The sequence below is a fragment of the Podarcis raffonei genome, chromosome 15 (genome assembly GCF_027172205.1).
Source record: "Podarcis raffonei isolate rPodRaf1 chromosome 15, rPodRaf1.pri, whole genome shotgun sequence".
In the NCBI taxonomy this organism is placed as follows: Eukaryota; Metazoa; Chordata; class Lepidosauria; order Squamata; family Lacertidae; genus Podarcis; species Podarcis raffonei.
The window spans coordinates 26,549,898-26,572,694 of NC_070616.1; the positions used below are offsets into that span (position 1 = coordinate 26,549,898).

At 44.8% G+C, this 22,797-nt stretch overlaps 1 protein-coding gene across 2 annotated transcripts in view; it reads right to left on the minus strand.

The window, feature by feature from the left end:
- Positions 1 to 4,012: 4,012 nt before the first annotated feature.
- DRD2 (dopamine receptor D2) overlaps positions 4,013 to 22,797 on the minus strand; it is a 74,670-nt gene continuing 55,885 nt past the window's right edge. Inside the window, exons 2-8 of one of the 2 annotated variants that reach the window (XM_053367225.1) lie at positions 17,547 to 17,845; positions 13,235 to 13,344; positions 12,901 to 13,037; positions 11,080 to 11,279; positions 9,022 to 9,108; positions 6,441 to 6,774; positions 4,013 to 4,912 (exon numbers count right to left, since the gene is read on the minus strand). In XM_053367225.1, the coding sequence (XP_053223200.1) occupies positions 4,719 to 4,912; positions 6,441 to 6,774; positions 9,022 to 9,108; positions 11,080 to 11,279; positions 12,901 to 13,037; positions 13,235 to 13,344; positions 17,547 to 17,819 (1,335 nt within the window). In that variant the 5' untranslated portion in view covers positions 17,820 to 17,845 and the 3' untranslated portion in view covers positions 4,013 to 4,718. The remainder of the gene's footprint in view (positions 4,913 to 6,440; positions 6,775 to 9,021; positions 9,109 to 11,079; positions 11,280 to 12,900; positions 13,038 to 13,234; positions 13,345 to 17,546; positions 17,846 to 22,797) is intronic. The other variant, XM_053367226.1, reaches the window with a different exon arrangement.

The following is a 22,797-nucleotide window of genomic DNA, read 5'->3' on the forward strand; positions in this document are numbered from 1 at the left end:
GTTGTGGTTGATAATTCCTGACAGTTAACCTTTTTTCCTACCCTAGAGGTTCAAAGAGGTTCAAAGGCTGTCTCAAGGCAAATCTTAAAAAATGTAGTATAAGCACCTAACTGGCCTGTAAAAAATGTAGTATAAGCACCTAACTGGCCTGCGAGAACTCCAATTGGAGAACAGCCTTTACCAAAGGTGTCATGGGTTTTGAAGACGCTCAAACTTAGGATCAAAGGGAGAAATGTGCTAAGAGGAAGGCACGTTTGGCAGACCCTCACCATGATCAACTCCCACCCGGAAACCTATGTCCCCACTGTGGAAGGACGTGTGGATCCAGAATTGGCCTCCACAGTCACTTACGGACTCACTTTTAAAACTGTGTTTATGGAAGACAATCTTACTTGGCCACGAGTGATCGCCAAAGAGGAAGAAGGATCCCTTCACTGAAGAGAGGGACTCAACTTGAGTCTAGTTAGTTTCAGTCCTGCTGTGAATTTTGTGTGTGAGAAAAGTGTGTTCCCCCTAAAGCTCCAGTGCGTTAACAGTGGACTTTGTGTAAAGTACACAGAGGTAATGAGAGCTCAGCGTTCCCAAAACATGATCATCAACAATTGTTAGGCTTAAACCTCAAAGGTGCTGCCTTATTCACCAGATGCATTAGTGAATTAAATTCCAGAGAGATCCATTTCCACGCCATTTTATTATTAACCGACTGGATAACATCGGCAAAGGTCTTACAAAAGGTACTGTGAACTGAGTACAGCTAGCAGTTACAGGGGTGGCAAAGGGTCTGTCAATGCAATGTGATGGCTGTGGGCGACAGTGACAGCTTCCTGATGGTGAACCACAAATACCTTGATGGTGACGTGGAAATATTTAGTCAGAAAAATGCCCCCCCCCGCATCTTACCAGAGACCAACTACACATCCCCAGTGATCCCCAACAATTTTTTTATAACAAAGTTAGAAATCTAATTAAACCTTTATTGGTGATGTCTGTTTAATTAGATTTCTAACATTTAAATGTTACTGCATGAAATGGTATATTCCCCCCCTTTAAAAATTTATAGAGGAGAGTATTGAAGAGGTCACAGCAAGATGTCAAAGCATGAGATGTGACGGGAGACCTAGAAACAAATGATCTCAGTCCCGGAACTAAGCCTGGATATTGAGGGTGGCGTTTTTGTCTCCTCTCAGTTAGACTGTTTGATGCGTTTTTTGTTGTTTTGTTGTTCTGAGCTGTGTTCTTACTTGATAACACAAAGGCCCAGGTCTGTGTCCAGGAAAGAATGCCATCTGGCACAGCCATTGAGAAAGGGTTCCTCAATCCACTCTTGCCCAATCACTGCAATGCAAACAGAAATGGGCAAATCCATCCATTTTTATATCTCCCCCCTTCTCATTTTTCTATTCTCCACATTCCCACATCAGTTTGCATTTTTTTTAAAAAAATCCTCATCAAAACTCATCAGTGATTTTAGCGCAAATTTCTCCCAATGTACATTTTTGTTCAAAGCATTTCCCTAACAAATATAATGCATTTTTGTATGTTATTTTCACCAATACACGTGTTCTAATGCACATTTTGCCTGAGTATATGCTGCTGCTTCTTCTTTTCTTATACCTTACTTGGCTGGATAACTCCATTGCTAAACTCAGAGAAGTATTTCGAAGGACGGATGTGTTTCTGTTTGTGCATTGTTTCAGTGAGTATGAATTAGTTAGGCCCACTTTCAGATGTGAACTAAATCAAATTTCTTCCCCACCCCAATTTGCAAGTGCTTAGGGGAGCACTCCCCTGAGTCCCTAATGAGCAATCCTGTATGGAACTTCATAGAAAGAACAATTCAGGTCCCTGCCCTAATGTGTTAGCTTTTTAAAAGTTGCCGTAGATAGGGACTCAAGCAGAACCAATCTGCCTGAAGTGCTTCATTGCAAGATGGGCTTTCCATGCAACACGCTCTCCACAGATATGGGGCATGCTAGATTTTCACAGCTTGACTAAAGATCCCATCATGCCAGAATAATGATGTCTCAGACAGTGGCGTAGCGTGGGTTGTCAGCACCCGGGGCAAGGCAAGTAATTTGCGCCCCCTAACCCGCACGCCTGGCACTCCCCCCCTCCACAGTGGGCGGCGACCCGGCAGCTCGGATTGGATTCGCACAGCCAGCACTGCAGTGAGAGAGAGTGAGTGAGCCAGGTAGGGGCAGAGAGCTGCGAGTGCGAGCGCACCCCACCCAGATGTTGCGCCCGGTGCGGCCGGCCCCCCCTGCACCCCCCACGCTACGCCACTGGCCTCAGATAAAACCTTCTTGAAAATAAACCCTGTTCATATGCCATACTGGCTATTGTTCTAACTCCACTGATGAAGGCAGCATGAACCTGAATTGCAGTTGCTGGAAATTACAGGTGGGCATGATGTTGAAAGGGACGCAGGTGGCACTGTGGGTTAAACCACTGAGCCTAAGACTTGCCGATCAGAAGGCCGGCGGTTCGAATCCCTGTGACGGGGTGAGTTCCCGTTGCTCGGTCCCTGCTCCTGCCAACCTAGCAGCTTGAAAGCACCTCAAAGTGCAAGTAGATCAATAGGTACCGCTCTGGTGGGAAGGTAAATGGCGTTTCCGTGCGCTGCTCTGGTTCGCCAGAAGCGGCTTAGTCATTTGGCCACATGACCCGGAAGCTGTACGCCGGCTCTCTCAGCCAATAAAGTGAGATGAGCGCCACAACCCCAGAGTCGGCCAAGACTGAACCTAATGGTCACGGGTCCTTTACCTTTATGATGTTGGCAACAGCTAATCTAAACCAGCACAGCAATCTCTGACTGTGGCTCCCTCAGAGAGTCTTTCAACACTACCTGTTTGATCCTTTGAAAAATTTACTGGAGATACCAGGAATTAATTCTGGGGCCCACCGTGAACAATGCAGGACAATAGGGCAGTATATAAATAGTAGTTGTAGTAGTAGTAGTAGTAGTAGTAGTAGTAGTAGTAGTAATGCATATGCTTAGGGCCCTCGTATTCATAGGACCGCCTCTCCTGGTATGCCCTGCAGAGGACCTTAAGGTCCATGAATAATCATAGTTTAGAGGTCCTGGGTCATAAGGAAGTCAGATTATCCTCCACCACTACCAGGGCCTTCTCAGTGATGGCTCTGACCTGGTGGAATGCTCTGTTCCATGAGACCAGGGCCCTGCAGGATTTAACTTCCTTCCACAGGGCCTGTAAGACAGAGCTATTCTGCCTGGCTTTCAATTTGAACTTAGCCTGATCTTTTATTCCCCACCCTTCCCTCCCCCTCCCCTTTTTATGAAGATTACCTGCTCTGGATCTCACAGCTAATTCTCCCCATATCTCCTCACTGGCCCAAATAGGACTAATTTAGCCAGCTAGCCCTGGTGATCATGTTTATTGGATGGATTTCCCCCCCTAAATTGATTTTTGAATTCTGAATTTATTGTTATTCACATTTTATACTGTATTTTATGCTGTTTTTTGTTGCATCAATTGTTTTAAATTTGTTGTTAGCCGCCCTGAGCCTGGGTTTCTGAACCGGGAAGGGCGGGGTATAAATAAATACTGAGTGGTCTTTTCCTAACAATTTATGCTTCATTGAGTGTTCCTTAGAGGTTTCTTCAGTTTGAATGCTTGATTTAGGAACCTAGGAAACTGCCTTAAACCAGACCATTAATCTGTCTGTCTTGACTGATTGGCATGAGCTCTGCAGGATTTGGGGCAGGGTTCTCTCCCAGGCCGGCCATTAGAGATTTAACCTGGGGCCTCCTGCATGCAAAGCAGAAACTGTGCCACCGAGCTACAGCCCTTCCTTGTCTTCCACCCACCCCTCCTTGCCTGTTAGTTCTCTTTCATCCCCAGCTCCATTGGATTCCCTTCTGGACAATGGCATGTAATCAGAGAAGATGCTGGAGAAGGCAAGGAATGCCGGTGGGGTGGATGCTGGTGGAGATGGCTATTGTTTCTGAGCATCATGGGCAGACACGAATTACAATGCATACCATGCAAGACAAGATTTTGTATATTTTAATTTATTATTCTTATTTTTTTGGCTTGGGCTTCTGCTCAGTTCATTCAATTATATATATATATATATATACACACAAACATCATTGTTATACAGTGTCCTCCACACTGAGGTTCAATTTTCTTACATTCTCCTCCCGGCAACAGTGTTTTGAGGCTACTGAACGCCTTTATGCAGCCTGCCCAACCAGACCTTGAAGTCTGAAGGCAAGGCCAATGGACAGACACAATCCTAAGAAGTCCTGGCTGGTTTGGGAAGCAGTGGCAGAGAGAGGTTCTCCTATTGCAAAGCAGACAGGATGGTGGTGTCTTTGGTGAGAAATGTATCCATCAGAGCTACACACGAGCAAGTCAATGCATTCGACTGTTAGGCTCGGCTAATCACTGTGATGAATGCACTGAAGACCACAAGTGTTACTTGGGGCATTTTCCCTAACTGCTGTTGTTTCTAGCACAGTGCAAAGGTTGCAGTTGAAATGAACTCTTCTCCATCAGTCTCCCAGAGTCTGAATGCCACCTTGGTCATGAATGAGACAACCTTCAACCGTTACAGTGGTTTTGACCCAGCTGACAAATGTATGTAGGCAGGACACCCATAACACGGTGTGCTTCGTTGTCCAGGCAGAACACATGGTGTCTTCACGGTCCCCATTAGGACCATGCTAATCATGCACCTGGTCCTCAGGAGAGTTAGCAGTGAAGGATCTTTATAAAGGCCTTCCGGAACTCAATATTGAAGGTGGTGTAGATAATGGGGTTGACAGCACTGTTGACATAGCCAAGCCACGTGAAGGCATTGTACAGGGCCGGGGGGATGCCACAGTTGCAGTGCATGTTCAGGATGTGGGTGATGAAGAATGGGAGCCAACAGATGATGAAGACGCCTGCAGGAGGACAAATGAAAGGAGCCAGGTTAGCATTGCAGCGACCAGCCAGTACTTTTTCACAACAGAATGCAGTTAACTTATGCAATGTGCTACCACCAGATGTGGGGAATGTCAGAGAAGCAAATGATATTCCTTGCCATTTGCAGCACGATATGCGGGTGGCGCTGTGGGTTAAACCACAGAGCCTAGGACTTGCCGATCAGAAGGTCAGTGGTTCGAATCCCCGCGACTGGGTGAGCTCCCATTGCTTGGTCTCTGCTCCTGCCAACCTAGCAGTTCAAAAGCATGTCAAAGTGCAAGTAGATAAATAGGTACCGCTCTGGTGGGAAGGTAAACGGCGTTTCCGTGCACTGCTCTGGTTCTCCAGAAGCGGCTTAGTCATGCTGGCCACATGACCCGGAAGCTGTACGCCGGCTCCCTCGGCCAATAAAGTGAGATGAGCGCCACAACCCCAGAGTTGGTCACGACTGGACCTAATGGTCAGGGGTCCCTTTACCTTTACCTTTATGCAGTCGTACCTTGGTTTTCAAACAGCTTAGTTCTCCAATGTTTTGGCTCCCGAATGTCGCAAACCCTGGAAGTGACTGTTCCGGATTGCAAACTATTTTTGGAAGCCAAACTTCCGACAGGGCTTCTATGGCTTCTGATTGGCTGCAGGAACTTTCTGCAGCCAATCAGAAGCTGCGCTTTGGATTTTGAATGTTTTGGAAGTCAAATGGACTTCTAGAATGGATTCTGTTCGACTTCCAAGGTACAACAGTATGGTTGTTTTTCCCTGCATAAAGTGTGTTTTGAGCCCCACAATCAAGAGGCTACTTTTGTCAAAGACCTTTCCAAAGTACCTCTGCCCTCTTTCAATTTCTACTGCATCTTTGGTGTTAGATTTCCCTCTTTATTTTGGCAGCTGCAGTTGTTATAATTTAATTCCTCACATGGTAATGCAGGGATGGGTAACCTGTGGCCCTTCAGATATGGTTGGACTCTATAACTCCTATCATCTCTGATGATTGACCATGTTGGCTGCAGCTGATGGGAACTGTCACCCAACAACATGTATTATGTTGGTATCAGCCTTGGCCAACCTGGTGCTCTCTGGATGTTGTTGGTGAAACTCTCATCAGCTCTAGCTGGATTTGATGGGAATTGTTGTTCAGCAAATTTCAACAAGAAATTCCTGCATCATTTGCCCTTCTCTTTTATGATTCCTAGTAAGCAACTGCCTCAGACAGTAAAATAACCATTGATCGCCTTATATTCAATGGAGGGTATCAGGTTGACAGAGGCTGCTGCAGAAATTATTATTATTATTTTAATTATATCTACTTTATTACTTTAATGATTTTTTTTATAAATACCCACATTAGGAACTTTAAGCATGCAAACAGTGGTTTATAGCGATTGATATAAATACATAGAACAAAGGCACCAGAAGCCTCCAATTTACTATCAAACTCAGTGGAAGGTGGTTCTTGGATGGATGGAGAACTTCTGTAAACTGGAGGTGGAAGTGACATGGAACCCTTACCAAGCACTATGGCCAGCATCTGCGTGGCTTTCTTTTCCTTCTGCTGCGAAAACTTCCTCCTGCTCATCGTCTTGAGTGAGGTCCTCGTCTTGCCATTGGGCATTGTTTGGATCTCAAATATCTTGGCTGCTTTGGGGTTATCCATCGTATGCCCATTCTTCTCTACTTTTGGTGGGCCATCCGTGGGCGACCGCAGAGTGGAATTGGCACAGAGGTTGGAAGCACCTGGCATGGCCACTTCGTCGTTAGTTGGCACAGGTGGCTTGTGTTTGGTTTTCTCTGCAGGGCTGGTGCTGGTTGCCATCTCCATCTCTTCCATGTGATTTACTGCATCCTGGACAAAGATCAGATTTGCCCCCGTTTTTAATTATTTTTTTACAAAAAGGATTTAAGAAAACCTACCTAAATTACTTCGTTCAAAGAGTGACTCAAGGGGGGGGGGAACGGTGTAGGATGCAATTCTAAGCTCTGGTTGGCAGCAGCAGGGCTTGACGGAGCCAGGATTGTATCTGTAGCTCTGGTGCTCGTGCCATCCCAGGCAAAATATTGGGGAGGGGGAAAGTGCATTTTGACCCCATTCAGCACATTCAATTTTTTAATTCCAGATTTTAACAATTGCATTTGTAATCCAATTCATGGCTTCCATATACTATTGATATGTCATTATTATTATTATTATTATTATTATTATTATTATTATTATTATTTTCTTCACTACATTTATATATCACATTTCTTCCAGGATACAGGGTTCTCTACCCCCCTCACAACAACCCTGTGAGGTAGGTTAGACACAGAGACAATGACTGGCCCAAAGACACGCAGTGATCTTCGTGGCTGAGAGGGGATTTGAATCCTGTTCTCCCAGACACTCAACACCCAAGTGGCTCCGATTTAATGCACAATCTATTTCTAAGATGATACATTTTCATTCTGGAATATGAAAATATGTTATCTGTCCATGCCAAATGAACTGATGTATTAATTGTTCAAACTGTTATGTGGATAGATAGCCTCCTTTAAAAGAGGTTGGGGCGAGCTGTGAAGGGATGGGCAAAAGGATGGGTGAGGTGTAAAGGGAAGGGAGTTTGGTCAGGTGTAGAGGGAGGAGGAGCTGGCCAGGTGTGTGGGGAGAGGGTTGGTAAAGGGGCTGGCGAGCGGATTGAGTAGGAGCTGTAGCCTCATGTGATTTATATTTGTTACTTGCTTTTCTTAGAAAGTAACATTAAGGCCAAGTCAGAAAAGATAATAAAAATACAAAAACACAGCCGTGTAAATATAGGGCAGGACTTACAGATCCTACCCCACTGAAATATGCCACAGTGCTAGCCCGAATTAAGGGCCAAAATGCTGATAAAGAAAAAAAGTATTTGCCTGGCACCTAAAAGGAGATGAAGATGGTGCCAGGCATGCCTCCTCGGAGAGAGCATTCCACAAGTTGGGGCCACCACTAAAAAGACATGAACTCTTCTTGCCACTCTCTGAACAGGGACAGGGCACACAAAGAAGTGCCTCAGATGATGGTTGCGGGGTTCAGGTCACTTCATGTGAGCAACGGTGGTCCTTGAGATACTGGGGTCCTGAGCTGTCTAATGCTATACAGGTAACCAGTAGCAACAACATCAGGCATTTCCCCATTTTAAATCAGGTTCAGGGCTGGCACCAAAGGATGGCATTATTGGGCATCTGCCAGGAACAAGCATTACACCAGTGAGCCCCACTGACAAGAGTGCTCCCTGAACTTGCTCCTCCTCTTCAGCACTGCAGCCCACTAACTTGTTCATCCAGCAGTTAATTTGGCTCAGGCTCTGGTGGTGATGAGGGACATGGGTGGCACTGTGGGTTAAACCACAGAGCCTAGGACTTGCCGATCAGAAGGTTGGCGGTTCGAATTCCCGTGACGGGGTGAGCTCTCGTTGCTCGGTCCCTACTCCTGCCAACCTAACGGTTCAAAAGCACGTCAAAGTGCAAGTAGATCAATAGGTACCGCTCCGACGGGAAGGTAAACGGCATTTCTGTGCGCTGCTCTGGTTCACCAGAAGCGGCTTAGTCATGCTGGCCACATGACCCGGAAGCTGTACGCCGGCTCCCTCGGCCAATAAAGCGAGATGAGCGCCACAACCCCAGAGTCGGCCACGACTGGACCTAATGGTCAGGGGTCCCTTTACCTTTAACCTTTATGGTGGTGAGGAGGAGGAGCAGGAGACATCCTTGCCTACATTTTCAGAAGTACATGTGATGAGGAAGAGGAGCACAGCAGCAGTTTATGGTGGTGCGGAGGCAGACTCACCAGGGAGCTGGACTCTGGGAGAGTGTTTTGCCCTCTGTACAAAACCTGGAGCCTGCGTGGAGTGGACTTGCTGAAATGGAGAAAGCTTGGGAGAAATCCCGGGGTGGACTTTCTCTGGGGAAGGGGGGGGGGGACTGAGGTTTCCTGAGCAGAGCAAGTGCTCAGAGAAATCCTCACTAAGTGTATGTCTGTTTCCCTGGAGCTGGGTTCCTGGCTCCAGTTGGAGGGACTCTAAGAAATGAAAGAGATCCTGCAAGCCTGAAGCCTGCTGTTGCTTGTAGTACAACTCACCACTCTCCGTTTGTGAAGCTGGAAGCTCCCATTGGTCTTCATGATGAGTGTGCAGAGCCTGACGTCTTCTAGATGAGTGCATTTGCTCTATGGGTGGGGAGGGAGGGAGTGCAAGGAAGGGAGGGGAAGCAAGGAAGGACAAACAGGGAGTGTAAGAAGAGATAAGTCTGGCCTGTGAGCTAGAGAGATGGATTTGAAATTCAGAAGACAGGATTGGAGAATATAGATGTGAGGGCCCTGACTGTGTGTGTCTCCCTGAACAAACAGGGATCAGCTTGGCAAAATCTGTAGCTCATCCTGGGTGAAGCAGGTGGGTGAAAAACTAAGTAAGAGATGTATTTCAAAAAGTTTTCTATATTACTTCTGTAGCCTTTCCTTACAGGGGAATCACTCCAATCAAAACTATCAAGGGAGCACCTCCTGTTTAGAGAAAGGGTAAGGGGTGGTGATAACTGCCTCAGGTGGGCAGCAGATTCCAATGTAGATCTTTATTCCACCTTGTTCCTGATGAAGAACTTCATTTTCACCTCTTCTTCCCTGGAGGAGAGGAGGATGCCATTTTGTGGTTCACCTCAGGTGCCAAAATGTCTTGGGCCAGTTCTGGTGGTGGGAAATGATAGAGTCGTATACTATTATGTGTGGTGTGGGGAAAGTGGACAGAGAGATGTTTTCTCTCTCTTTCTCATAATACTAGAACTCAGAGCCATCCAGTGAAGCTGAATGTTGAAAAATTCAGGATTGAACAAAGCAAAGTACTTGGGTGCATTGTGGAATTTGCTTCCACAAGAGTCAGGGATGGCCACCAATTTGGAGGGCTTTAAAAGAGGATCTGGCAAATTCACGGAGGAGAAGGCTACTAGCCATGATGGTCCTGCCTTCATGCCAGAGGCAGTATGCCTCTGAATATGAACTGTTGCGAATCACAAGTAGGGAGAAGGCTCTTCTGCTTTCCAGAGCCATCTGATTGGCCACTGTGAGAGAACAGGATGCTGGACAAGATGGGGCCCCTTGGGCCTGATCTAGCAAGGTTATTCCTAAGTTGTTACGCCTGCAATTCTTGTGAATACCCCTCTTCAAAAAAAATAAACACAGATAGGCCCACAGTCATATACTGTGGCTTCCCAGGTGCTTGATAAACTCTATACTTTCCATCATTTGGACAGGCAGCAAAACTAGAACATTTATTGGGAGCCTGAATGCATGGGTTGAGAAGCTTTGAGGGTCACAATCTGTATAGCCCCTGGTCATATTTTCCACTTTGATCTCAAGCTTGCACCTGTTCAGCTATTGTTATGGAAGTTGTCACTAAATGGTGCAGGATGGGATGCCTCCAGGTTTTTGTTTTGTTTTGTTTTTTGGAGGTATGTAGGATGAACTGCTCTCCACAGTGTCACTAGCAACATGCTTTTAACTGTTGCCTCAACTCCTGGTGTGCCTATTAAGGGCAAGGACGGTCAATCCTGGTAGGAAGATGAAGTCCCCCTTTATTGGGGGTTCAATAATATAAGAAGAGCCTGCTGGATCAGGCCAATCACCCATCTATAGTCCAGCATTCTCTTCTCACAGTGGCCAAACTGATGCTTGTGGGGAACTCTCAAGCAGGACCCAAGCCCAAGCGCACTCTTGCCTTCGGTGGTTTCCAGCAACTGGTATTGAGGAACATTGCTGCCTCTAACCATGGCAGTACATCATGGCCACCATGACTAGCAGCCATGGATAGCCTTCTCCTCCATGAATTTGTCCAATCCTCCTTTAAAGCCATCCAAGTTGGTAGCCATTGCCATCTCCTACGGAAGGTGAGCTCCATAGCTGAACTATGCAATGGGATAGCGATGTCAGAAACCAGGACGGCAGCTGAGGACTGATGCCTCTTCTGCTTTTGCCTAGGAGCCCTACCTGAGTCAGAGAACCAAACAGCCATCTCAGGTCCACTTACGCCGAACAGCAAAGATTGGGGAAGGAAAAGGAGGAGATGGGAAATCCTTGGGGATAAATAAGGATCAGGGAGGAAAGAGGAGATGGAGATTGGTGTGTGGGTGTTGCTTGGGTTCTGATTACCTTCAGTGGGGCCTCGGTGTCAGGGTCCAGGCCCACGTTGGTGGCGGCGATGCGCTTGGTGTTGACCCGCTTCCTGCGTTTCCGCAGCACTATGTATATCTGCACGTACACCAGCAGGGTGACAATGAAGGGGACGTAGAAGGAGACGATAGAGGAATACACAACAAAGGCAGGATTGGCAATGAAACACTCATTCTTCTCTGGAAGACACAAGAGATTGCAGGAGCGTTGTCCCAGCCATTAGGAGCTACTGCCAGCTTGCATGTGAGTTTGTGCTACTACAAGAAGGTGCAAAAGATTTCTGGGGGAGAACCTCATCACACTTGGTCCCAATGCAATAAACTCCAATGCAAGCTTGAGATTTTCAGCAGTGGAGACTGCATGACTGTTATGGAATCTATCTAGCTTCACATACATGACACTGTTCCATGGGAGAGCAGCCCCGTCCCAAGACACTGCTAATTTCAAGGGGGTGGCATGCTGTCTCCCAGCCTTGCTAGTCTTTCTGACTTGCAGTTCCATAAAGTTATTTAAGAGACAAGGGGAGGAGGAGGAGAGTGAATGGCAAGGCAGGAGCCGGGAGCCAGTCAGCAATAACTCCCCAAGTGTCAGTGAAGTTAACTCTTTATTCAAAGAAACAAAATAGCTCAGGCCTAGTGAGCACAGCAACTCTTCCCAGCATGTCTTGCCCCAGTGAGGCAGTTGCAAGGACTGAAGACCCCCACCTTCTCACAGCTCTCTAAGTCTCCTCCTCCCTTGGTTACTTCCCAAGCAGTCTGAGGCTCCTTTGTTTTGCCTGTTTCTGCTTTACTCGTGTCATACTGCTGCAGGTTCTGGGTGACCAGCAGGGAGGGGAGCTGGTCACAGCAGGAAGGGGAAAAAACCCAGGCTTCTTCAGCAGCCTGCTTTATATCTTTCTCTGGGGTCCTCCTCCACTCCAGTCTCTGCTTCTGCTTCTGATTCTGGACTGCTCTCTGCCATAGCCTCTTCCTGCTCACTAAACCCTGTTACCTCTGCAATTTCCAACACCTCCTCCAGTCTTCTTCCACTGACCACTCATTATCATCTCCCCAACTCTGGGCCTTCTTCCCTCAGTGTTACCCAGCTGCTGCCTCCCACCACACCTCTGTATCCAGCCAGTCCATGACAGTGACTGGTGGAAGTTTGCACCCCTTCAGGAGATCAGATGTTGCTGTGGCAGAAATACAGCGTGACCAAGAGACACACACTGGGCTATTTTCTAGATGGGCCTTTGCCAGTCTTTCTGAATGAGCCATTGCGGATTCATAAAAATAACATTGAATTATAATTGGGGCAGGAGAATAAAGAGTATCTACACCAGCTTTTGACATAATGGTGCACTCCAATTGTTATTGGACTACAACGCCCATCACCCTCTGCCAGCACTGTTAGTAAAGGCTGTTCTTCCCAATTGCTGTGCTGAAAGTAGGCCTATTTTACTCTTTCTTGTGTGTGCACATGTGTGCATTTCAGTGGCGTAGCGTGGGGGGTGCAGGGGGGCCCAGCCGCACCGGGTGCAACATCTGGGGGGGGTGCACTTGCAGCTCTCTGCCCCTACTAAAATCCACGGGTTAGGGGGCGCAAATTACTTGCCTTGCCCCGGGTGCTGACAACCCATGCTACGCCACTGGTGCATTTGCTTGCTTTCTGCACAAACTACCCTTTGGGGTTACAAGAAGAGGAAGGCTGTGTTGTGACCAGGACACACAGAGAGAATGCTGGCTCAGTTTACAGCCTACCCCCCCCCCAGACTTGAACCCAGCACAGTATGCACCCCCTATTTTATATTATCATGCTTACTTGTGTTGTTCAGCCCAAAAAGCAGTGGGCAGGAGACGGCAAAGGAGAGGACCCAGACCACGGCGATCATGACAGTGACTCTGCGCTTGGAGCTGTAGCGTGTGTTATAAAGCATTGGCATTGCCACGGCAGTATACCTGTTTGGAAGGGAGACACAAGAGTGGGAACTCAGTGTGGCATTGGAGCTCACCTGCACTGCTGAAAAACAAACAAGGAGGGGAAGGATGGCAGAGGAAAGTTCAGGTCCAGAGATAGCAAGGATTCGTGGTGCTATGCTGGAATGAGCACGCAATCCCTTGCAAGCTGGGAAGGAAATCAGAGATGGATTCTCTACCTGTCGATGCTGATGGCGCAAAGGTTGAGGATGCTAGCTGTGCACATCATAACGTCCAGGGTGACGAAGATGTCACAGTGGATGCGGCTGAAACGCCACTCACCAACCACCTGAGAAGAAAACAGCATTGGTGTCAAGGATGGGAAAGTCCAAGACTCTGTACAACAATAATGAAGACTTGGGTGGAATCTACACAAATATTAAAAAAAACCGTGAAAATGTTTGTTTTAAAAAACACTTTGAAAAATATATTGAATTCGCCATAGCTCACCATCGCCATCTAGTGTCACATTTGTATATTGCACTTTACAACACACTTGAAATGTTCTATTTTCAGCTGTATAGCTGATTCCCTGGAGACACTTGTTTATCCAGGTATACCTATTCCATTTTCCAGCCAGATGGCCTTTACAACAGCCTCCCCTAGCCTCACACTCTCCTTATGTTTTGGGCTATGATTCCCATCAACTCCAGTCAACCTGATCGTGCTGGGTGGTGATGATGAGAATTGTAATCCAAGCATCTGGAAGGCACCAGGTTGGGAGCCGGCTGCCCTAGAGGAACTTAGAGACAGTTTTGTTATGGAATAATTCAAGAAGCGCAGAAACAATGCTGGCATGGGCTGCATCTGAGCTTCTTTGGTGCAATCTCTTCAATCAATCAATTTATTTCTCAAATGCCCAGAGCAAGACAGTTCCAGCATAACCACATAAGCGCTCTCTCCTTCCTTTTCTCTCTCCTGCACAAATCACACCTTTGATCAGGTTTCCAGATGTTCATCGCTTGCCGCTTTTGGCTGTTGCAGTCTAGCTTGTCTGAATGTAAAAATCTAGACCTGCCTGTCCGGAGAGATCAGCACTGATCCTATCAGCCGGGGGGAATTTGGAAACAGACAACATGCTCCTGAATATACATCCAGCAAGCTGCCAACAGACTCCTCCCCACCTGCCCCTCAGCTCTCCCTGGCCTCTGTAATTCTTGGAATCTACATCAATGTCTCTCAGCATCATTCACTTTAAGGGAGAGGATGTGAGACTTCAGAAGGAATTAGAAGACAAACTAATGAAGTGTTACACACAATGCTGGTGGGGAGTGAACTCTTTGTGGTGGTTGTGGAACGCAGCTTAAGAAGAGATCTGTCACATCAGGCCAGTAGATGCCCTGCCCCTGGCATCTGACACCCAGAATGACACTGTCTCTGGGATGTTTTATTTATTAATTAAATCACTTCATAGTGAAACCTTATGAGTGGTTCATAGCAAAATAGAAAAGGTTGCATTCCCCCCCCCATTATGTCTTATAGCTGCATGGCAGAGAGGCCTTCTGGGGACAATTTGCATTTGCAACAGCATCCTTTTTAGCAGCAAAGCATTTTGGGTACAGGTGATAGACAAGGCACCAAAAAAATGTTTTGACTCTCATGTGGAGCACTCAACAACAGGGATGTTTTTGATCTGGAGATGTAGGAAATGCAAAACCCAAACACCATGTGTCCAAAATGGTTTTAGAATTGTGGTGTTTTTTTAAGTGTATTTAAAAATCTACCCCCCCCCACCAATCACATACACTCCAAAGGGGAAAGAACACACCCATGCAAATATTGTTTGGTAAACACAGTTTTAGAAATGGGCAAAAGTTGTATGTTTCAGTGGAATTTGATTTCTGGGGAGTCAAAAACTTGTTGGGAACACTTTTCTTACAGTGCATTTGTACAAATGAGTTTCATGCGTCACATTAAAAATATGCACACAATATTTCAATCAGAACAAGGCAAAACCATCAAAATCCAAATGACACTGTCTATTGTTTGATAAACAATCAGTCATTATTTATTTTTATTCTCTTGGAAGGGATAAACTGATATTCCATTTGAAAGCAGGTTGAGGATCATACAGAGGGAGTCTGGGTCTGTTGTTGCCTGTACTTGCTCTTGAAAAGTGTGGCAAGCATTGCCACAGAGATAGATATAGATATATGAAACAAGCCCCATTGATATATATTTTTTTGTTTACTTTGGAATGGAGCACAGAAGTAAGAGCAGGAGAGGCATTCTTGTACTGTAATGACACTTAAATGTATGTCCAGCCAACAGGTGAATAACATCCACTGGGGAATCCGTAAGATTCTCCATTATTATGGGATTAATGTGGATTCCCTGCCAAATTTTGCCTCTAACAGAGTCAAACAACTCATCAAAGAAAAAAATTATTTGGACTCTAAATGGAGGGACCTTCACTCACTTTCCCAGATGGCATACTCATCCTGGTATCCAATATATAAAACATCTTTTGAACTGGAGCAATACTTCATTAATCTCATGCTGGCACCCCTTAGAAAAGCATTTACAGCTTTGTGTCTTCAGTGTATCCCCTCCGCATATCAAATGGGAAGATTCAATAAAACCCCTGTGTATCTAAGACTGCATCTGTGAGTTGGGAGACATGGAGGACATTCAACGCTATTCGTTACGATGCCCCTTATGTACGTCCCCTAGACAAAAATTCCTCAATTACATCCTTTGCTCTCTTTCCAACTGACCTCCCCTTGAGCAATTCTCTATTTAGCAGGCTGGCAATAACATATTTATTATTGCACTGGTTGCAAAACTTGCCTTGGCTGCAAGTAAATTGAGAGCTAGGCGCCAAGACAAGTAGCATAAGGGGGAGTGTGAGATGTGGAGTTCTTAACTTATGCAGGTGTGATTTTTCGCATTTTTGTATGTTTGCTTTGCTGCTGTTGTTGTTCAGTTTCAAATCAATTATTTGCATTCTACGCATTGTGACCAACTGTGATGGCTTATAGCAGGCACCACCAACCTGCGGCCCTCCAGATGTTTTGGCCTACAACTCCCATGATACCTAGCTAACAGGACCAGTGGTCAGGGATGATGGGACTTGTAGTCCAAAACATCTGGAGGGCCGAAGGTTGGGGGTGCCTGTCTTAAAGCTTTTGGCAATAAAGATTTCATTCATCCATTCATCCACTGGGGAAATGAGTGTGCAAAATAACAGCTACAGAATGGTAGATTTCCTGGAAGACTTGATGGTGCTTGCTAGAATATTGGGCCCCCTGCTTTTTGAGCCAACCAGGATTTAACTAACTCAAGGGCTTGCCTAGTTCCTCCCCACCGGAACCCCACAGACAGATCAACATCCTAATGAGTTGGAAGAGTGACAGGAAGGGGGGGCATGTTTGAAATGGACAGGTCTTTCCTCAGCTTGGCAGTCTTTAAGTTGAAGTGTTAAGTAAGCGGGAGTGCTAAAATCTTGTGCAATGTTCTTGGGCAGGTGGGAGTTTAGCAGGGTGTAAGACATGGAAGGAAGGATTTTTAAAGTGGAATCTGTACAGTACCACAGCTGGCCCTTTGAACACTGCATGCATTAAAGAGTGCAATGCCCTGAGCCAAAATTCCTGCTCCAGGATATACATGTCATTACAGCCCAGGAGCCAAATGCAACCTTCTAGGCCTCACTGTCTGGTCTTTCTTTCCAATTATTTTCAATGCATTTGCCTATAAAATACTCATTTTGCATGGATCTTTTACATAAGATGCGTACATTTTCCACACTGAAACAGCATCACAAAAGCAAGAAAAGTGCATAATCTGATTGGGTTCTGATTTTCAGTCAAGTCTGGGAGTGTCTGGTTGGAATGGTCCACTGTGAAAAGCAGGTGGAAAAAGTTACTAACCCTCCCTTTCTTAGGCCGCATTCGCACAGTAGTTAATTCAGTTTCGCTCTGTTAATTTTCATTTTACAGTATATTTGAGCTTTTGCATGACATAAAACCCACTTCTAGCAGAATCTAATGGGAGTTTAGTGCTCCCTTCTGTGGTAATGGGTTCCAAAACAATCTGTTTGCAACCCCATTGACCCAGAATATTATGGAAGTAAAGTTACAAAATTTAGGGTGTTATACTGACATACAGTCATTTTCCGCCATTTTCATGGGGGAAACATAGTAAAATAGAAGCACGCATGTGTGGAAAGGGTGGGGGAGTAGCAACATTGTCTAATAACATTTGCTGTTGTGTTATACCGTGCCCACTGGTGTGAATGGAATTTATTGTGGGATGCCAGTATATTGATCAAACAGCCACAGTTCCATAATTCAACAGGTTCTGCTGTGTGAAAGGAACCTCAGAAAATGGGACAGAAGCAGTAGCATTACAATCAGAAAAATGAACACAATATTCCCCACATCTGAACACTTCCCAAGTGTTTGGGTCATTTCTTCCTGATCCTAAATGGATGAGCTTCAAGGCTTCTTAACCAGGACAAGTTGCAATAGACTATTTCTAGAGTCTTCCTACCTCCAAGTAGACCCCCCATGGCATCACCAGAGTAGCCACGAGCAGGTCTGCCACGGCGAGGCTGACAATCAGGTAGTTGGTGGTCGTCTGAAGAGCCTTCTCCCTCGACACAGCCATGCACACCAGCACATTTCCAAAGACAATGACGAAGATGAGGAGAGTGAGGAGCATGGCATAGAAATTATACTGAGGGGGCTCCTGTCCTGGGCTGGACCCATTGAGGGTTTGGTTATCATAGCTGTCATCATACGAGGACATGTTCTGGAAATCCATGAGGAAGAAGCAGCTGGTTTGGGGATCTGCCTCACCACAAAAGGGGAAGACAAAAGAGTTGGTCATTAACTGGGAATCAGCAGTGAGGAACATTTAGTCACAGATCTTAAGGCCACCATATTTGAACAACAATGTTTCAGAGAGAGGCTCCAGCGTGAAACTGATGCTGAACTGAAATTCAATAAGATGCAGACAGAAGCCAACATAAACTGGGGGGTGGTTGTCTCACTACAAACAAACAATTGCCCTACTTTAGGTGTTTATCATTTTCAATCATGCTATTCTAATTTATCACCAATGGCTGGTTGGGAATGGGCTGCCCATTCTAACTGGATCTTCTATTCATTTCTGCTCTGCAAAGCAACGGGAGTTTCCTGCTACTGTCTGTACACTGTGGAGTCTTTTGATCTCACTTTGCCGTGCCTCCCTTCCCTTTGTACATAAGTATGTATCTGCCTAGGACACCTAATATGATTTTATCCATTCATTCTCAGGATTTTTAGAACCTTCCTGTCTGACGATACATTGACAACTTGCAATAAGTCTGCATAGAAAGCTTAAAACAGCAACACTGCGACAGAAAATAAAAATTAAAAAATCTGTATTTAACAAAGTAGAATAGGGCTTGCAAAAATTGCCCTCCTTGAAAAGATCTCTTATAAACTGAGTGTATTTTAAGGGCTAAGCTCAAATGACCCATTTTCTTAATTTTTTTTTGCTATACAAGATGATTTTTATTTATTGGATGGATATTGTGGCACACAGTTGCCCAGCATTACAAGTCTGTGCAAACGCCTGGCTCATCTAAGACTTTATAGAGCTTTTATTGTCAATAACGATGGAGCTTACAGGTGGAGACTACTTTCATTTTTACCTATCTTTGATATTTGTAAAGGGAATCCTTGTATGAGTCAATACTTTATTATTCCTTTGGAGATGTGCTGTACCTCCTGCCCTTCCAGACTGCGAGGCTTTGTGGTTTACATTTTGATTCTTTGCTTTCTTTCATTTTGTTATATTTGCACTTCTTATCAAATCAATAAAAATATTTTTTAAAAAATAAAAATAAATTCCAGGAATTTAAGAACAGCCTTCTGGATCAGCTCAATGGCACATCCAGTCCAACATCCTGTTCTCACAGTGCCCAACTAAATGCCCCAATGAGAACAACAACCCTTTGCACTTGTGTTCTCTAGCAACTGGGTATATTGGGGGTGTGCTGGGGGAGAAACAGTGGAAAACTTAGATCTAGAGGGAACAACTCCTTCCCCAGCTCCCTGACACACACACAGATCCAGGAGAAATTTGTCAACTCAGGAGCTGGTGCAAATCAATACCTTTTCGATTACCATTCCACTATTCCTAATGACAGTAGTGGATATTGTCATCTCAAATTTCAAAAGCTCAGTGGATATAAAATTTACAGCACGTTATGGTTTAAGAGAAAATTATATGAAAATGATATATCGTTGATCTCTAACACCAAGTAAACTGACAAAAATGTATAAATCTAAATCAAACAAGTGTTGGAAATGTAAAGAGAAAGGTTATATTTATCATATTTATCATATTTTATCATATTTAGCATTCTGGTCAAGTTAAAGCTTACTGGGAAATGATATACAATGAATTGAAAAGGATGTTCAAAATAACGTTTGTAAAAAAATAACAACAGAAGCTTTTCTTTTGGGTATTATAGGGATCAAACTACCTACATTGTATAGAAATTTATTCATGTATGCTACTACAGCAGCAAGAATGCTACGCGCCTGAAAATGGAAAGAAGCAGAAGTCCTAGCAAAGGAAGAATGGATACAAAAACTTACGGAATATGCAGAAATGGCGAAACTTACCAGAAGAGTAAGAAATCAAGATAACATTTTTTAAAATTAAAGAATAGATATTGTTTATTGAATATTTACAGATAAATTGCAAACAGGTAAGAACATTGGCAGGATTATTGTAATAACCCGCAGTTTCATAAGAGTTTATATTTAAAGCAGACAATTAAATGAGCAAATTAAATGAATTTGGATATGCAGAAGATATTTAAAAATAAATTTAAGGAACCGCAGAAAGAGGGGGAAGGAAGTCAAACTTTGAAATGTTAAAATGATAGTAAAGTTAGTGGAATGTATACATTTGAAAAGTATAAATAAAAACTTTTTATTTAAAAATTTCAACATCCACTCTACATCCTAGTTGCTGTGCCCTCTGCAGCACCCCTGAGGCTTCACGCCCAGTACAACCAAACTAGTTGTGCTCCCCTAAATCTGTCTCTGAGGTTAGTTTGACACCTGAGATAAAGGGACTTGTAGAACTTTAAACTTTGCATATCGCTCAGTATGCGCAGGGGGGAGGGAACGCCCCTCCAAATGATCCATCTATAGCTTATTCAAGTTTCACTTCTTGAACTGAAAGGCTGGCTGGTCTGAGATGTTTAGTATTCCTTCCTAGCGGCCTCCCCTTGACTCAGTGGCCTCCCCTTGACTTATCTCGGCGGGAGATAAAACAAAAAGGTTAACCATATTAATTGAAGAGGAAGTTGGATACAAGACTATAATCCCCCGCTATATTGCACTTGATGAGCTAAGCCATCTTCTTGACCAAGTACACAATACTTTAAAGCTTCTTCCTTGCTGTTCCTTTCCCCTCCCCTCTGAGATGTCCTTTTGGCAAATTATAGTCTACTCTTGGTGAAATTTCCTTCCACTTGTGGGCTGGAGAGAAGCAAGGTAGGGCGTCCCCTTGGGAGGCAAGACCACTAACACACTTCTCCCGGTTTTGTGAACTTCTGTCAGATAACTTCACACAGAGAGTTAAAAAAACTACTGGAGTATTGGGTCCTGGAATTGCTCCCAAAGGTGGAGAACATGTAGTTCCGCACCCTCTGTGCGTGCTCTTGCATGGCTGAAGCATGTCCTTCAATTATTTTTATTTTTCCTGGATGGAGAGATGGCGAGGGAGTTGAAGAAACCTCTGGAATATAGCCTACTGAACTTCCCCAACTTTGCTTCCCCAACTTTTGCCTCTGGCCTCCTCACTTTCACCTCTGGTCTCACTCGCTATCAGTGACATTCACTTCTCAGAAGGTTGTCCACAAGGGAGTGCTGCCCTTGGGCTAAAGAAAACTATAGGGGGGGAGGGAAGAGCTACATGAAAAAGCACACATCTTGAGTGTTAGGGTTTAGCCATACTTCCTCTTGTCCTGCTGCTTCCCCCTAGGAAAAACCTCTCTTTAGTGCTCAATCAGAGCAAACAGCAATTTGGGTTTTCGTCGGGTTGACGTTTGCTCTGATTTAGAGCTAAAGAGCAGGTTTTCCCTGGGAAAGGAATGGAGACGTGGAATTTCTGAGTATGGGATGCTCTTGACTGAGGAACCACAGTGGTCACAGAATGAATCTCAATGCTCAGCAGCTTAAGGGAGGGATTTGTCTACCAGCCTCTGCCCAGCATTGAAGAAGAAGAAGAAGATTTGATATCCCGCTTTATCACTACCCTAAGGAGTCTCAAAGCAGCTAACAATCTCCTTTTCCCTTCCTCCCCCACAACAAACACTCTGTGAGGTGAGTGAGGCTGAGAGACTTCAGAGAAGTGTGACTAGCCCAAGTTCACCCAGCAGCTGCATGTGGAGGAGCGGGGATGCAAACCCGGTTCACCATATTACAAGTCCACCGCTCTTAACCACCACACCACACTGGCTCTTGTACAGGGGTAGGAAATTGGATCTGGTTGGTGGGCCAATCATGGACCTCCCCCATGGGCCACTCACATCTCAACTCAGACCCACAAATGCACAGCCCACAAAGTGCCTTTCAAAGAGCTCTGCAAGACCTGACAAGCAGCTAATGGATGGAGCTTGTGAAGCAAGCCTCTTTTGGCTGAGCCAGGTCATATATGGTGTCAGGTGGGAGAGGGTTGTCCCAAATGGCCCCATGGGCCAAATGAGGGAGGCCTGGTGGTTTCCCATAAAACTAGTTGTTGACTAGGGTATGAAGATGAAGGTAACAGAAATCTTAATTGATTTCTCAAAAGCCTTGAGTGTACCTTCATGGCTCCTGCATTAGAAAGGCACACTTCTTGAGAGGAGAATTGCCAACAGGCATGCCTCTTAGGAAGAGCCTAAGAATGCCAAACATGCTTGTCATAGGTGAAGCATGTCACTACCTTTCAGCCTCGGTTTTCTACCTGTAAAATGGGAAGAATAGCAACATGCATTCATGCCTGGATTAAAGCAACTGGAAGCCCTGAGCTAGGAGACCTTAGGAGGCCCAAACCTAATAGTATCTGATAATGTGAAGCAAAACTTTATCCTCTTCTTTATATACTCAATGAAAGTGGAACATTGCAGAAATTTTAGCACTGATAAAAGGATTATAAATTTCTAAACAATCTTTTATAAGTTTACAAAAGTTTGGAATTAATGAAGATATTCACAGGGAATATTTGTAGGGGAATCATAGCACGTAGGGGAAATTTACATTGTATACAAAGTCAGAACAGATTCTTTTGAGCTCTTTTCAGTGCAAACTTATCAATTATATTAATATAATCAGTAAGAGAATGCTTAGATCAGACAACCAATCTTGGAGCATTGTTGACCGTAGATCATTCTTTATCCTTTTTAGTCTAGAAAATGATCTTTTGCCAGTACAGTTTGTAACCATTAAACACAGGAACAATCTGAACATCATTTCCCCATTTGAAAAATCTGTCCGAATTTTCTCCTGGAATATTATTTGATTCATATATTGATGGCTGAATTTGTCTTTTTCAGGGTGAGCTTGTTTTATGTACAGATGGAAGTGGAAGAGTTCATTGACTAGACTAAGGTTAACATCCTTTGGATACTCAAGAACTCAATGCCATTGTGAATCTGTTCCTTGGTTGCTCGCAGATTTACCAAAAATGAAAAAAATCCCAGCGATACTCCTATACACTGTTGCTCTTCTGTTTAGGTTGGTTTCGAGAACATCCA